Source organism: Piliocolobus tephrosceles, chromosome 2, assembly GCF_002776525.5.
Source record: "Piliocolobus tephrosceles isolate RC106 chromosome 2, ASM277652v3, whole genome shotgun sequence".
Classification (NCBI taxonomy): Eukaryota; Metazoa; Chordata; class Mammalia; order Primates; family Cercopithecidae; genus Piliocolobus; species Piliocolobus tephrosceles.
In genome coordinates, this window is record NC_045435.1 from 84,068,658 (window position 1) to 84,080,948 (window position 12,291).

At 60.5% G+C, this 12,291-nt stretch overlaps 2 protein-coding genes across 4 annotated transcripts in view; both read right to left on the minus strand.

Moving 5' to 3' along the window:
- Positions 1 to 1,497, minus strand: part of STAB1 (stabilin 1) — a 28,455-nt gene extending 26,958 nt beyond the window's left edge. Inside the window, exon 1 of the mRNA XM_023195653.2 lies at positions 1,340 to 1,497. Coding sequence (XP_023051421.1) covers positions 1,340 to 1,411 — 72 coding nt within the window. The 5' untranslated portion in view covers positions 1,412 to 1,497. The remainder of the gene's footprint in view (positions 1 to 1,339) is intronic.
- A 2,273-nt stretch (positions 1,498 to 3,770) lies between these two features.
- NISCH (nischarin) overlaps positions 3,771 to 12,291 on the minus strand; it is a 42,680-nt gene continuing 34,159 nt past the window's right edge. For 2 of the 3 annotated variants that reach the window (XM_023195615.2, XM_023195617.3), the window contains 8 exons: positions 11,494 to 11,625; positions 11,273 to 11,322; positions 8,259 to 9,659; positions 7,190 to 7,532; positions 6,634 to 6,790; positions 6,004 to 6,132; positions 5,324 to 5,485; positions 3,771 to 4,957 (listed from right to left, as the gene is read on the minus strand). In XM_023195615.2, the coding sequence (XP_023051383.2) occupies positions 4,347 to 4,957; positions 5,324 to 5,485; positions 6,004 to 6,132; positions 6,634 to 6,790; positions 7,190 to 7,532; positions 8,259 to 9,659; positions 11,273 to 11,322; positions 11,494 to 11,625 (2,985 nt within the window). In that variant the 3' untranslated portion in view covers positions 3,771 to 4,346. The remainder of the gene's footprint in view (positions 4,958 to 5,323; positions 5,486 to 6,003; positions 6,133 to 6,633; positions 6,791 to 7,189; positions 7,533 to 8,258; positions 9,660 to 11,272; positions 11,323 to 11,493; positions 11,626 to 12,291) is intronic. The other variant, XM_023195616.2, reaches the window with a different exon arrangement.

Here is a 12,291-nt window from a genome sequence, read left to right on the forward strand (position 1 = left end):
ACTGCTGCAGCCCCATCCACAAGGAGCAGTCACAGCCATAGGTCTCTGACAAGGAAAAAATTCTAGTCTGAGGCCCCTCACTGACCTCTGTCCTCACTGCCCAGAGCATGAGGAGGTGGCGGAGGCCTTTGAAATTCCCTTGCATGGTACACAGGGCAAAACTGAGTTAAGGGGAGGGCAGGAGCTCACCTGCAGGGCTCTCAGCACAGCCCTGGAACCCTTGGCTCTTCCCCCATCACTGTCACCTTCTCAGCCTCATATCTTCCTGTCCCCAGCCCTGGCCTGGTCCTGAAGCTGGTGAGGCCGCTCTCCCTGCTGCCTCTCGGAGGGACCACAGGCATCCCAGAGAAAGCGCCTGATGGTGGCAGGGGGCCTGGGTCCCTTGCTGGAGTGCCTGTGGGATCCTGGGCAAGTCCTCTCCTCTCTGGACCTTAGTCTGCCCATCAGTGCCATGGGGATGGTGGTAGCTGCCCCAAGGGGCAGACACGCTGGGCCTCACAGGAGAGAGGCTACCCCCATCACCGGGGTGGGAGGCTCTTCCAGAAGCTCCCGGAGGCCCCTACCGTGGGGCCTGAGCAGACCTGCAGCCAGGAGCCTGTCACAGGGACCTGACCGAGGGGCTGGCCATGGCTGCATACCGGGACCCTGTCTGCTCGCCAGCACAAATGGACGGCCGTCACAGGCAGGGGTTTGGAACATGGCTTCAGAGTGGGAATGGCCTGTCCCTGTCATCCTAGGGCTTTGGCTTCCTCATGAGGACAGAAGGAGTTGCCCCAAGGCTGTGAGGAGTCAAGGGGACCTGCCCGGGGCTGTGGCTGCTCTGTGGCAGCTCTGAGGCTGAAGTGTGTCCTTGCCAGCTGCTCACAACCCCGGGCACTGGGGGTGAGTGACTCATTCTGCTTCCCAGTACTCGTGGGGCTGGACACAGGCACACACGTGCACACACGTGCCCCATGTGAATCTGTAGGCCTCGGGGGTTAGAGGTGATCACATCTTCAACCCCCAGGTAAGGGCCACGTAAGACCTGGGCCTCCGTCTGGGCCAGAAGGGCAGGACAGGCCTGCCTCTGTGCCCTTCAGCTTCAGGCTGGGGAGCCCTGGCCCGGCATAGTCAGAGGAGAGCAGGCTGACACACCCCTGAACCCTGGGTGGCTGGGTGCAGACCTCAGCCTGGGGAGGTGGGCACAATAGCCAGCCCCCAGGCCTGCTCAGAGGCCAGACAAGGCGCCAGCTGCGGTTTCTCCCAGGCCCATGCCCCTCCATGTCCAGTCCCTCCCTGTTCCCACCACCGGCTGGCAGGGCCCAGACACTGTATGCCCCTGCGACTGGCTCACACTTACCTGCCCCCTGATGAAGACTGCCAGGCAGAAGGCCAGGAGGCAGAGCGGGAGGAGGCCCTGGGGCCCCGCCATGGCTGGTGGGCACGCTGTCCAGGACAGAGTCAGGGCAGCTGGTGGCGTAGGGAATGAGCTCTAGGAGGCAGGCACAGCACAGGCAGGCAGGACGGGGCGGGCAGTGGCCTTAAAAGCAGCCCGGAGGCCCCGCCAGCTCACCCCCACAGGAACCCGCCAGGATTTCCTCCTGCGTATCAGCAGCCTGCAGGCGGAAGGGAAGGTGCTGGCCACTGACCCCCCATGGACGGCCTGAGCCCTGCTCAGGGCTTCCCGGCCGGGACCCTCCTGGCATCACAACCTGGAAGCCCAGGCCACATGAGCCCCAGGACCTGGGCTCTATCAGAGGTTCTGAAGCAAATCCAAAGGCACACGTGAACGACTCCCCCGCCTGCGAGTCCAGTGTGTTTCATCCAGAGGCTCTGGGGGTTCTGGTCAGCGGAAGGCAGGGCAGCCCCTGAATGGGTCTGTCTGTTCCTGCCTCCATCTTTCCAGCTCTAGGGTGCTCATGGGGCTCTGACTCACTACAGGCACCTTGCTAGCCCACCAGACCTGCATCCCCTCACCAGCCCCAGCCACTCTCAAGCAGCTGGTCCTGCCTGCCAACCCCCATCCACCCTCCCTCCTTCCCTATCTGCCCTCCACTCAGCAGCCCAGGCTCAGCCAGCTTGCTGCAGCACCTCCAAACCCCACTCCAGCCTGCTGGTCTCTCTAGACTCTCCCCAGCCAGGTGTGCTCCAGCCGCACAGGCCTCTCTGCTCCTTCAGTGAGCTCCCCCGTCGTGTGCTGCTACCCCAGATTGTCACACTCTGGCTCCTTCTCACAGGTGCAGTCTCAGGTCAAGGGCCCCCACCTCAGAGCACCTCCCTGGTCTCAGCCTGCAGGTGGCCCTGTACCTGGTCCACCTCCTGGCAGCACGGGCCACCAGTTGACATTGGCTTGTTCCATTTGTCTCCCCTGGAACATTAGCTGTGGGAGAGTAGGGGCGCTGTCTGGCGGGTACGCACAGTAGATGCTCAGTACACACGTGCAGAAGGAATAAATGAATGGAGGTGGCTACTTTTATGATCCCTCTGTTACTGGTGGGGAAACTGAGGCTCAGAGGGGCTGGGTAGCTTTTCCGAGGTAATCAGTTTTCAAATCCAATCCCAGGGCTACTGCCTGTGAAGCCACTGCTGCCTGCACAGCCAGCACCCCCGGGAGGTGCAGTGGGCCCAGGCTGAGGCCTCTGCGTGCCGGGGCTGCACGTGGTGGGCCTTGCCTCCAGCTGTCACTACCCCCAACTGCAGATGGTGTAAAAGCTGGGGAGACAGGAGTGGGCCAGAGCCCGGTGGCCATCTGTAAATGCTTCGGCAAAGGCCGGGTTGGGGAAATTTTCTCCTCCCCAGCACACCTCCACTCCCATCAGTTTGGAGGGGCCTTCAGGCAGGCCTCTGAGATCTGGCTGGGATGGGGGTTGCAAGGGGAGACCTTCCCCCCATTCCCCACACCCACAGTCTCTCTGGGGGTGCAGGGTCCTCCAGGCAGGACCCCCACTCTGCTGGCACCAAGGGGAACTGGGGAGCAGCAGGTGTGGGAGCCAGGCTGGCCACATCACCCACCTCTCCACAGCCCTGCCTGGACCGGTGGCCCCAAGGTCCTGGGGGCTGAGGCTCCTGGCTGGGCCAGGATGAATTATGCGGGGCTCATGGGTCCCACTCCGGCAGCAGGAATGGGGTCGAGGAAGAGTGTGGCATGGGGTTGGCTCCCAAAATCCCAGGTCCTACCTCATCAGGCTCCCTGAAGCAACCCTCAGGGAGGGGCCCACGAGCCTGTTTCAGGGACATGAAGACAGACACAGATGGGCATGCCCCGCCCTCCACTGTCCACCACCTGGGTCCACCTCCCCACAGGCCTCCCCTGCTGCCATTCAAGGGCTACCTTGGTGAGATGCCCCAGCCCCCACCAGCCATCTGAGACTCTGGGATCTCTGTTCCCCTCGCCCCTCCTCTACTCTCCACAGGGGTTGAGACAGGTGGGGTTAGGCCCCCGGGGTGACTGACACACAAGGCCTGCAGGACGGCCTGAAGAGGGTGGCATGCCCTGCACTCAGGCAGAGGGGCAGCGGCTGGTGTGGCAGGGGTGCCCTGAGGAGTTTCACAGACTTCTTGTTTGCCCTGGGCTCATGGTTTAGCCACAGGCCAGTATGGCACTGTCCAGAGAGGCCATGGCCCTGTCATGCCTCCCATGTTCCAACTATCTGGTTCCTGGAGGGCTGCTCCTTCCTTTCCCCCAACCCCTCACCCTCCTGCGTCTCCAGGGCACCCTCTCTCCACCATGCAACCATGCCCCGGAGGGAAGCCCTGCTGGGATCCCAATGACCCTTGATTTAGAAGATGCAGACAGTGTCAAACTCTGCTTTATTGGAATAGAGAACACAGGCAGCAGGAATCACACTTGGTGCTGGCAGCTCCAGGTCCCCTGCCCCCACGGGCTCTCCCACTTGTCTGGATCAGGGGAGACCTCCACCTTGAAGAACAACATGGGGTGGGAGCTTCCAATGTGCATTCTGCTACCAGCCTCAGGATTAGCAGCAAGATGCCCACAATGACAGCAACAGCAACAAAGGACTGGACTCGACACTTCAAGAAAGGACGTGTAGAAGAGAAAGTCAGACCCACAGCATCACGTGTTAACAACGGTCCCACAACAGCAGACACGACACAGGTGTGCACGGCCGCACCACCTGTGGGAGGCTGACAGCACACCGACAGCCCTGGAGGCGCCCGGCATTCTCACTCCCAACATGAGAAAGAATTAACACAACACACACACGTTCACATTCTCTGCGAGGACAGTCAAATTAAGGTACCAAAGGGAGGAGAAAACATTTTAAGAGAACACAAAAGCCTGCTGCCCTGCCCCAGTAGCCACCAGGCTAGACACGGCAGGCGGTGATGGCTGGCTGTGGCCTGGGCTAGCCGGTGAGCTCGACAGGCAGCTCACGGCCACACAGGGCCTCCCACTGGCGAGCCAGCAGCGAGATGAGCTTCTCTCGGCTCTCGGCACTGGGGACAAACACCTGCCACTGGACTTCACGGCCCTGGCCGGCTCTGGCTGGGCCACCTGGCACCTCCCCAAAGTGGTCCAGGGTGACACTGCCCATGAGGTCATGACCTTGTACATCATCAAAGACGAGGGTGAGGGCCTGTGGGTAGGTCTGGTAGCCCATGAGCACTCGGTCCAGGTCCCGGACGCGGCGGCCATCGTCCAGCCGGTACCTGTCTCTCTGCGGCGGTTCTTTGGCGAACTCGGGCAGCGGGTAGTGGATACAGTCCTCATCCAGGAGGAAGATCTCAGAGCTGGTGAGCAGGAGTGTCTTGGGGCGCAGGGGGCCCCTGCAGCACCCAGGGGGTGGCATGCCCACCTGGAAGGCCTGCACATACAGCAGGATGCTGAGGGCTGGGGCCTTCTCTGGCTCAGCCATCTTTTGGGCCACAATGAACGTCAGGTCCCCAATCTCCTCTTCACTGGGGTAGGTGAACTTGACACGACTAGAGTGGATCAGCTCATAGTTCTCCATCTTCCCTGCAGAGAGATGCCACCAGGGCTGTAGCCTGGAACCGGCCCTGGGAGCACCAAGGTGGGGCTGGGAGCACCAAGGGCCCCAAGTCAACCGAGAGACCCCAGCATGAGAGAGGCAGGAGAGGATGCTCCAAGTATGGGGCCCACAGGCCAGGAGCCCAGAGCAGGCACCGGAGATGTGTCTGCCAGATGGTTGAGGGACTGCTGGGGTGGAGACTCTGCCATCGAAAAGCCCCACATAAAACCCTGGCCAGCTAAGTGAGAAAAGAGAGAGAGAGGCAGAGAGGGTTCTGGGGCACAGAGGGCCACCCTGGGGCCCGTGATGTCTGTCCAGGCAGCCTGTCTGCAGCCTGAGCTAGACAGGGGTACCTGTGGTCTTGTTCCCAAACTCGGAGTAGAAGTCCTTGTCAACAGGCTCCGGTGAGGGCGTGCGTTCCAGAGAGGACAGCACGACCATGAGGTGCTGGAGGAAGCAGTGCGTCAGGTAGCTGTCCCGCGTCAAGCACGTGACCACCTGCAACGGGGTGGAACCTGCACGAGAGGGGATGGTCAGGGCCACAGGCCACTGCTCCCCAGCCCTATCCCTGCCACTGACAGCCACCCCGAGTCCCTAGCAAGCCTCGGCCCAGAGGCCAGCGCCAGGAGGGCCCACGTAGGAAAGCATCATGGAGCCCTGGGAAGTGGCCGTTCCTTCAGGCCGGAAGAGCTTAGGCATTTTTCTGGAAGGGGAGACAGAGGCATTAGGCAAAGAGCTTAGCTTTCTCTCCCCAGGAAGTGTGAGTCAGAAACATCCTGCCCAAGACCAGGGCCCACTCTGCTTCTGTCCGGGCCAGTGCTTGCCGCACACCCTGCCTCCTGCTCTGAGCCCTGGAGCATGAGTTCTGCTCTCTCAGCAGTTCCTGAAGCTGCTTCCTCCCGCCCCGGGTAAGAAGTGGCTCTTGAGCACAGAGATAACTGTCTATGATAACCTACCCACATACGGAAGGTGGAAGCCCACTGGTGATGCTGGCCTTCACCTGAAATAGCACAAAGCACAGAGGGTCACTCACCCGTCAGCCGGAAATGCTGGTCGAAAAGCCCCACATTGACGGACTGCAGGTCACTAAGCTTTAGCACAAAGCACTGGGAGATGTGGAAGGGGCTGTTGTTGTAGTCGGTGTTTTTCTGATGCCAGAAATCTATGTGATGGAGAAAGGGACAGAGGAAGGCGTTGTTGGCAGGCAAGCACAAGGGTCCTAGGGGTGCAACATGTCCAGCAGGAACAGGTCCTCTTGGCTGGCCTGGCCAGGCCTGGCAAGGAGCCATTCCCGCTTCCACCCACACAAGGCCCCATAGGCAATGCTGTCTGGAGTCTGAGCCTCACCCAGCTCAGGGGAGTCACCACGTCATTGACTAAGGCTTCCTGTGCGGCCCCAGGGGCAGAGGCTGCCTGACCCCTTCTCATCAGGGGCCGTTCCCAAGCAGTCACTGGGCCCTGGCTCAGTGCATTCTGCATTCACATCTGGCCACGGACCCCTCCCTCATGACAGCTCCCCTTCCTCAGACAAGGAACTCTCAGCCCACTGCAGCCAAGTCGCTGACTGCTGTCTGAAGTCACACAGAAGGCTCCAGAGAATGACCCCCAGCCTGTCCCAACCACACACTCCAAGCTCCTGAGCCCCAGCAGGCCCTGTGCCTACCCTGTAGTGGCTCTGAGAAGTAGCGGCGGAGGCCGTCGTGGAGCACAAAGTATACAGCCTTGGTAGAGAGCAGCACGCAGGCGGTCACCTCTAGCCCTGGGGTCTGGTAGAACACCACCGAGGACCACATGAGGTGCCTCAGCTCCTCGTTTTCAACCTGGAGACGGGGGCACTCCTGTCAGCTCCACCACCCTAGCAACCTGCACATACCAGGGACACGCCCACAGCTCCCACAGGGAGACATGTGAAGCCCCTCTTGGCTCACCAGTGAGTCCATACGCTTCAAGGCAGAGAGGAAGTGACGGGTGGGAGATGGCTGTGGAGGGGGGTGTCTACTTGGGGCTGGAAGTGGCACAGGAGGTGGTGGCACAGCACAAATAGCGAAGGGAGGGCAACTCAGGACCTCACTGCCCAGGTCCGCAAAGCTGTGAGCAGCTCAGCTGAGGACTCCCTGACATCAGGAAAATCCAGGGACCTAAGGCTGACCTGAAGCCAAGCTTGGCCTCGCCCTCAGGACTGGCTGTGCCATAGCTAGCACCCACACCCGGGCCGCTACCTCAGCAATGCTGCTGTGGAAGAGCTCGATGATGGCGCTGCCCCGCAGGCTGGCGACGTGCCGGAGTGACGGGCAGGCAGGCAAGTGCGAGGGGATCTGATTCTCCTCCGAGGTGGCCTGGATGAGGTGCTCACTCGGGTACTGGGCAGGGGCCTCGGCTGGGGGTGGGGCTGGAGCCTCCACTGGGGTCTCCTCTGGGACCAAAGTTGAAGTTGAGGTCTCTGCTGGGGCCGGAGTCTTCGCTGGGCCTGAGGCTGAGGCTGCTGCGGGGGCTGGAGCTGGGACTTCCGCTGGGGCTGGGGCCAGAGCCTCTGCTGGAACCTCCTGGGGACGCTGGTCATTGCTGTATCCCCCGAAAAACACCATATTAACAGTGGACCCCAAACAAAGATTCACATCGCATGTGCAGATTCAGAGTGAGGAGACTGCCTGTGTCACACATCATCTAGGGTCACTGCGGACCTCCACCAGCTTCTCTATGGGAGAACAGAACAGCACGGCTGGGCACGGTGGCTCACGCCTATAATCCCAGCACTTTGGGAGGCTGAGGTGGGAGGATTGTTTAAGGCCAAAGTTTGAAACCAGCCTGAACAACACAGCAACATGTTGAGATGGGTGAAGCCTAAGGCAGATCCTGGCCCACAGAGCCATCCATGGGACTGTGACCCTGGCGGGGGTGGTGCCTAGAGACCATGCTTGGGTCCAGTGGAGCACACCAGCCAGGGCGACAGCTCTCCTGGCCTCAGTGTGCTGCAACCTGTTGCTCTCCCACTGGGCAGGCAAAGTCGGGGCAGCTCCCTTGGCCTGCCCTGCATGGGTGGCAAGAGGCTAGGCCAACCCATTTTGGGAGAGGACAGCTTCCCTGGGCTTCTTCTACAGCACTGAGATAAAGAGCAGCCTGGCACCAAAGGGGGGGGGGGGGGGTGGGGGGGGGGGGGGGGGCAGGGGGGGGGGGGAGGGGGCCCAGCTCTGGCAGCAACCTCCAGCCCACACACGAGCTGCAGATGCTGAGATCACACACATGCCAGACCCATGCCCCTGGGCCCCTGAGAGCTGTGCTTGATCTCACCTGACCCTGCGCTCAGCAGGCTGGCCATCCGCAAAGGGGCCCTGGGGACTGCCTCCCGTCCCAGGGGTCTTGGCGATGACCACAGTTTTTAGGTCCTGCAGCGAGGCCCGCAGCTGGCTGTAGATACGCAGGAAGTGGAACTTCTCATGGGGCAGCACGAAGATGGCAGTGACAAAGCGGTACCCCACGAGCAGCTCCAGCACGTGGCCGTCAGCAAAGGCGCCCCGAGGCTGGGTGCAGCTGCGTGTGGGGTCCAGCAGCACGGTGGAGAGCGGCACGCGACTAAGCTTGAAGCTGTTGCGGTTGCGACAGTTGTGGGTGCCACGGTTGGGCATGGGGTTGAAGTCGGCCTTGATGACGTTGAGGTGCTGGGGTGTGAGCAATAGCCAGTAGGGGATGGCGGCGGACTTGACGGCCTCAGACGGCGCGCAGCAGGAGCGCCGTACTGCTGAACAGAGCGTGCAACTGGCCCACTCGATGTTGCCTGAGTAGTCCCCGGCGGCTGTCTGCACCATGCGCTTGTCGCTGTAGACCAGGTAGACGGGGAAGCAGCCCTGGCTGCGCTCCTGGCAGCCGCCAGCCACCTTGTAGAAGGTGAGCAGCTGGCGCAGGAACTCCTGCAGGCTGGTGTGGCTGCCGTAGAGGATGGGGCTACAGAGCATGGCCATGTGCTGGGGTGCAAAGCATGAACGCAGGTCGGCATGGAACTCATGCAGGTTGGCGGCGTCTGAGATGATGAAGAGCGTGTTCTCACTGTGCCGTACCTTGAGCACCAGACACAGCTCTGGCATGAGGAAGCCGAACTCGGTGAGGTCGCCATGTGGGAAGCAGAAGACAAAGCGCAGGGAGGAGAGGATGTGCTGGCTGCTGCCCCGAGACTCCTGGTGCGGGATCTCGAAGACCGCGATGCCAAAGTCGGTGAGCACAAGGCAGGCGGCGAACTGGCGGATACTGCCCTGCACATGGATCAGGAAGCACCACAGCACCTTGAGGATGCGGATGTGCTCCAGCAGGAAGTCCTCGTCCGCACCCAGGGCCCACTCCAGAGCCAGGCGCTCCTCCTCGGCCTCTTCATCCTCCTCTTCCTCCTCCTCCTCTTCCTCCCCCTGGCCTCCTTCCTCCTCCTCCTCCACGTCCGGGGGCCCCATTTCAAAATAGCGGTTCTCAGCAACATCCTCCTCCTCCTCCTCCTCCTCCTCCTCCTCGCCCTGGCCCTCCTCTCGCTGGTTGGCAGCCTCGATCCAGGCAGGCAGCTGCCGCTCGATGGCCTGCCGGATCAGCGTGCTCAGGCGCTGGATGAAGTCCTGGTTGGTGGCTGTGTAGCCAATGCAGGTGAAGGGCAGGAAGATGATCTGGCCAGACCCGGGCACCACCTGGACCTCCGGCTCGGCATGGTCTGGGCTGTGCAGGGAATGGCCAGGTCAGTAGCATGCTGGGAGGGGCCCCTCCCACCTCCCACCTCCCACCTCTGGAGCCCGCTGCTACCCCCTGACCCTGAGAAACCAACCCATGGGTCTCCCAAGCCTCCCACACAGCCAAGTCAGCTCCCAGGATGAGGGCCCTGGTGGGAGCCAGTGCTGCCTGCTGGAAAGTTGGGTCGCCAGTTTGGTCAGAGTCTACGCTTTCAGGGGCTTGGACCATAGGTGCCCGGCACAGCTATGCCCAGACCACATGAGTTCCCACAACAGAAGCACTTCCATGGACTTCTAAGTCATTCAGCTGCTGCCAGAAGCCCTAGAGAGAACGAACACTCCAGGGCATGAATCTACTTATCGCCCCTGGTGGCCTCCGGGGCAAGGAAGTGGGCTGGGTCAGGTCTTCGGACCTTCACACTTAAAAAATTCCAGCTCTTCTTGGCCACTGCAGCCCTCGCGTGTAGAATGGGAGTTGGTAAACTTCTGCAAAGGGTCAGAGTACACATTTCGGGATTTATGGGCCACCCTGTCCATAAGATCTTTAACAGCCCTTTAAGAATGTAACTATCCAACATGGCGAAACCCCATCTCTACTAAAAACAGAAAAATTAGCCAGGTGTGGCGGAGGGCACCTTGGGTGGCTGAGGCAGGAGAATTACTTGAACCCGGGAGGTGGAGGTTGCAGCGAGCCTAGATCACGCCACTGCACTCCAGCCTGGGTAACAGAGCAAGACTCTGTCTCAAAGAAAAAAAAAAGCAACGGTCATTCTGGCCAGGCACGGTGGCTCACTGGAGTTCAGGAGTTTGAGACCAGCCCATGCAACATGGTGAATCTCCGTCTCTACTAAAAATATGAAAAATTAGCTGGGGTGGTGGCGTGCGCCTGTGGTCTGGGCTACTCAGGAGACTGAGGCTGAGACAGGAAAATTGCATTAATCTGGAAGGCGGGGGTTGCAGTGAGTCGAGAACATGCCACTGCACTTCAGCCTGGGCGACAGAGTGAGACTGTCTCAGAGTGAGACTGTTAGCTCCCAGGCTGTGGGCCACACACAGGCCTTGACTTGCCAACCCCTGGTGTAGGGCAACATGTGCTGAGCAGAGTTTAGGTATTGAATTTGGAAACAGACTGAGAAGTCCATCACACTTGTGTCTCTTTAGAGGAAGAAATAGTTCTGTAGGACTTCTGTGAACAGATTTTTTTTTTTTTGGGGGGGGCGGAGTCTTGCTCTGTCTCCCGGACTGGAGTGCAGTGGCCGGATCTCAGCTCACTGCAAGCTCCGCCTCCCGGGTTTACGCCCTTCTCCTGCCTCAGCCTCCCGAGTAGCTGAGACTACAGGCGCCCGCCACCTCGCCCAGCTAGTTTTTGTATTTTTAGTAGAGACGGGGTTTCACCGTGTTAGCCAGGATGGTCTCGATCTCCTGACCCAGTGATCCGCCCGTCTCGGCCTCCCAAAGTGCTGGGATTACAGGCTTGAGCCACCGTGCCCGGCCTGTGAACGGATTTTTAAAAACACCTGACTGGGCACCCTGGCCCACAAGCACAGCGTGTGCACAAGGCCATGCAGCCAGGCCCAGGTCCCTTTCCAACCTCTTCCTTACCTTGCACCACCAACAGCTCCCGGCACGTCCCTTAAATCATCAGATGCTGCCTGATGGAGAAAGAAACGCAGTCAGTCCCCACCTGCTGCAGCCAGCCCCGGCATTTACTGGGTGCCAGACTCTGAGCTGGGCATTCTGCCCTCCATCACCGCCCCGAGGAGGCTCCCCATCCCCACACTCTACCCTGGGGCCCACTCTGGGACCCAAGGACAGAGACTCACTTGGCTATTCCACCAGTACACAGCAGGGCTGCGATTCCCACACTCCCAACCCAGGGCCAGAGCCTCTCGCCACTCTCCAGGGATCCGGCATCTGACTGCTCCTTGTGCCATGCAAGGGTCGAGGTAGACAGTCTGCAAATTTGGTCTGACCCTAACTGGCCAGCAGTGGACACAGCCCTGGCAAGTCCCTCCCAGTGGTCTCTGTGAACTGGGGGAGACCTAGGGCTTGGGAATCTCTTGCTGTGTGGCCCAGGGAAGGGTGATGGGAGAGTACTGTGGAGTACTGAGGACAGACAAGGACTCTGCAAACTGTCCCAGTGTCACAAGGCAATAACCTCGTGCTGCTGCAGAGATGGGGCTGGAGGGAGGCCCAGGCACCAAGCACGTTCGCCAAGCACACAGCAAGCACCCTTGCTTTCCTCCTCTCTTTTCTCAGGACACAGGAAGGGGCTCCGGAACCCTCAGTAACAACCACAGAGGAGGAGCCGGAGTTAGACTGTTTCCCAGACCACCAGGATGACAAGCGGGAAGGGGCCGAGTGGCTCCAGGGGTGCCAGGAAACAGAGAAGAAACCCAAACAAGCCCCTGCACAAGGGCCTTTTGAAATGCCTTCCCTAGGGAAGCCTGCTCACAGGGTCAAGGGCCACCCTCTCCACCTGCCCCCTCGCATCCTGGGCCCAGTGACAGAGAACTGCCTGTTCCCATCAACCAAAGTGGGTGGGGAAGGGAAGGAGGGAGGCTGAAAATAAATCCTTAACCACTGGGTTTGTCAGGAAGACAAACTCAACTAGAGACAGG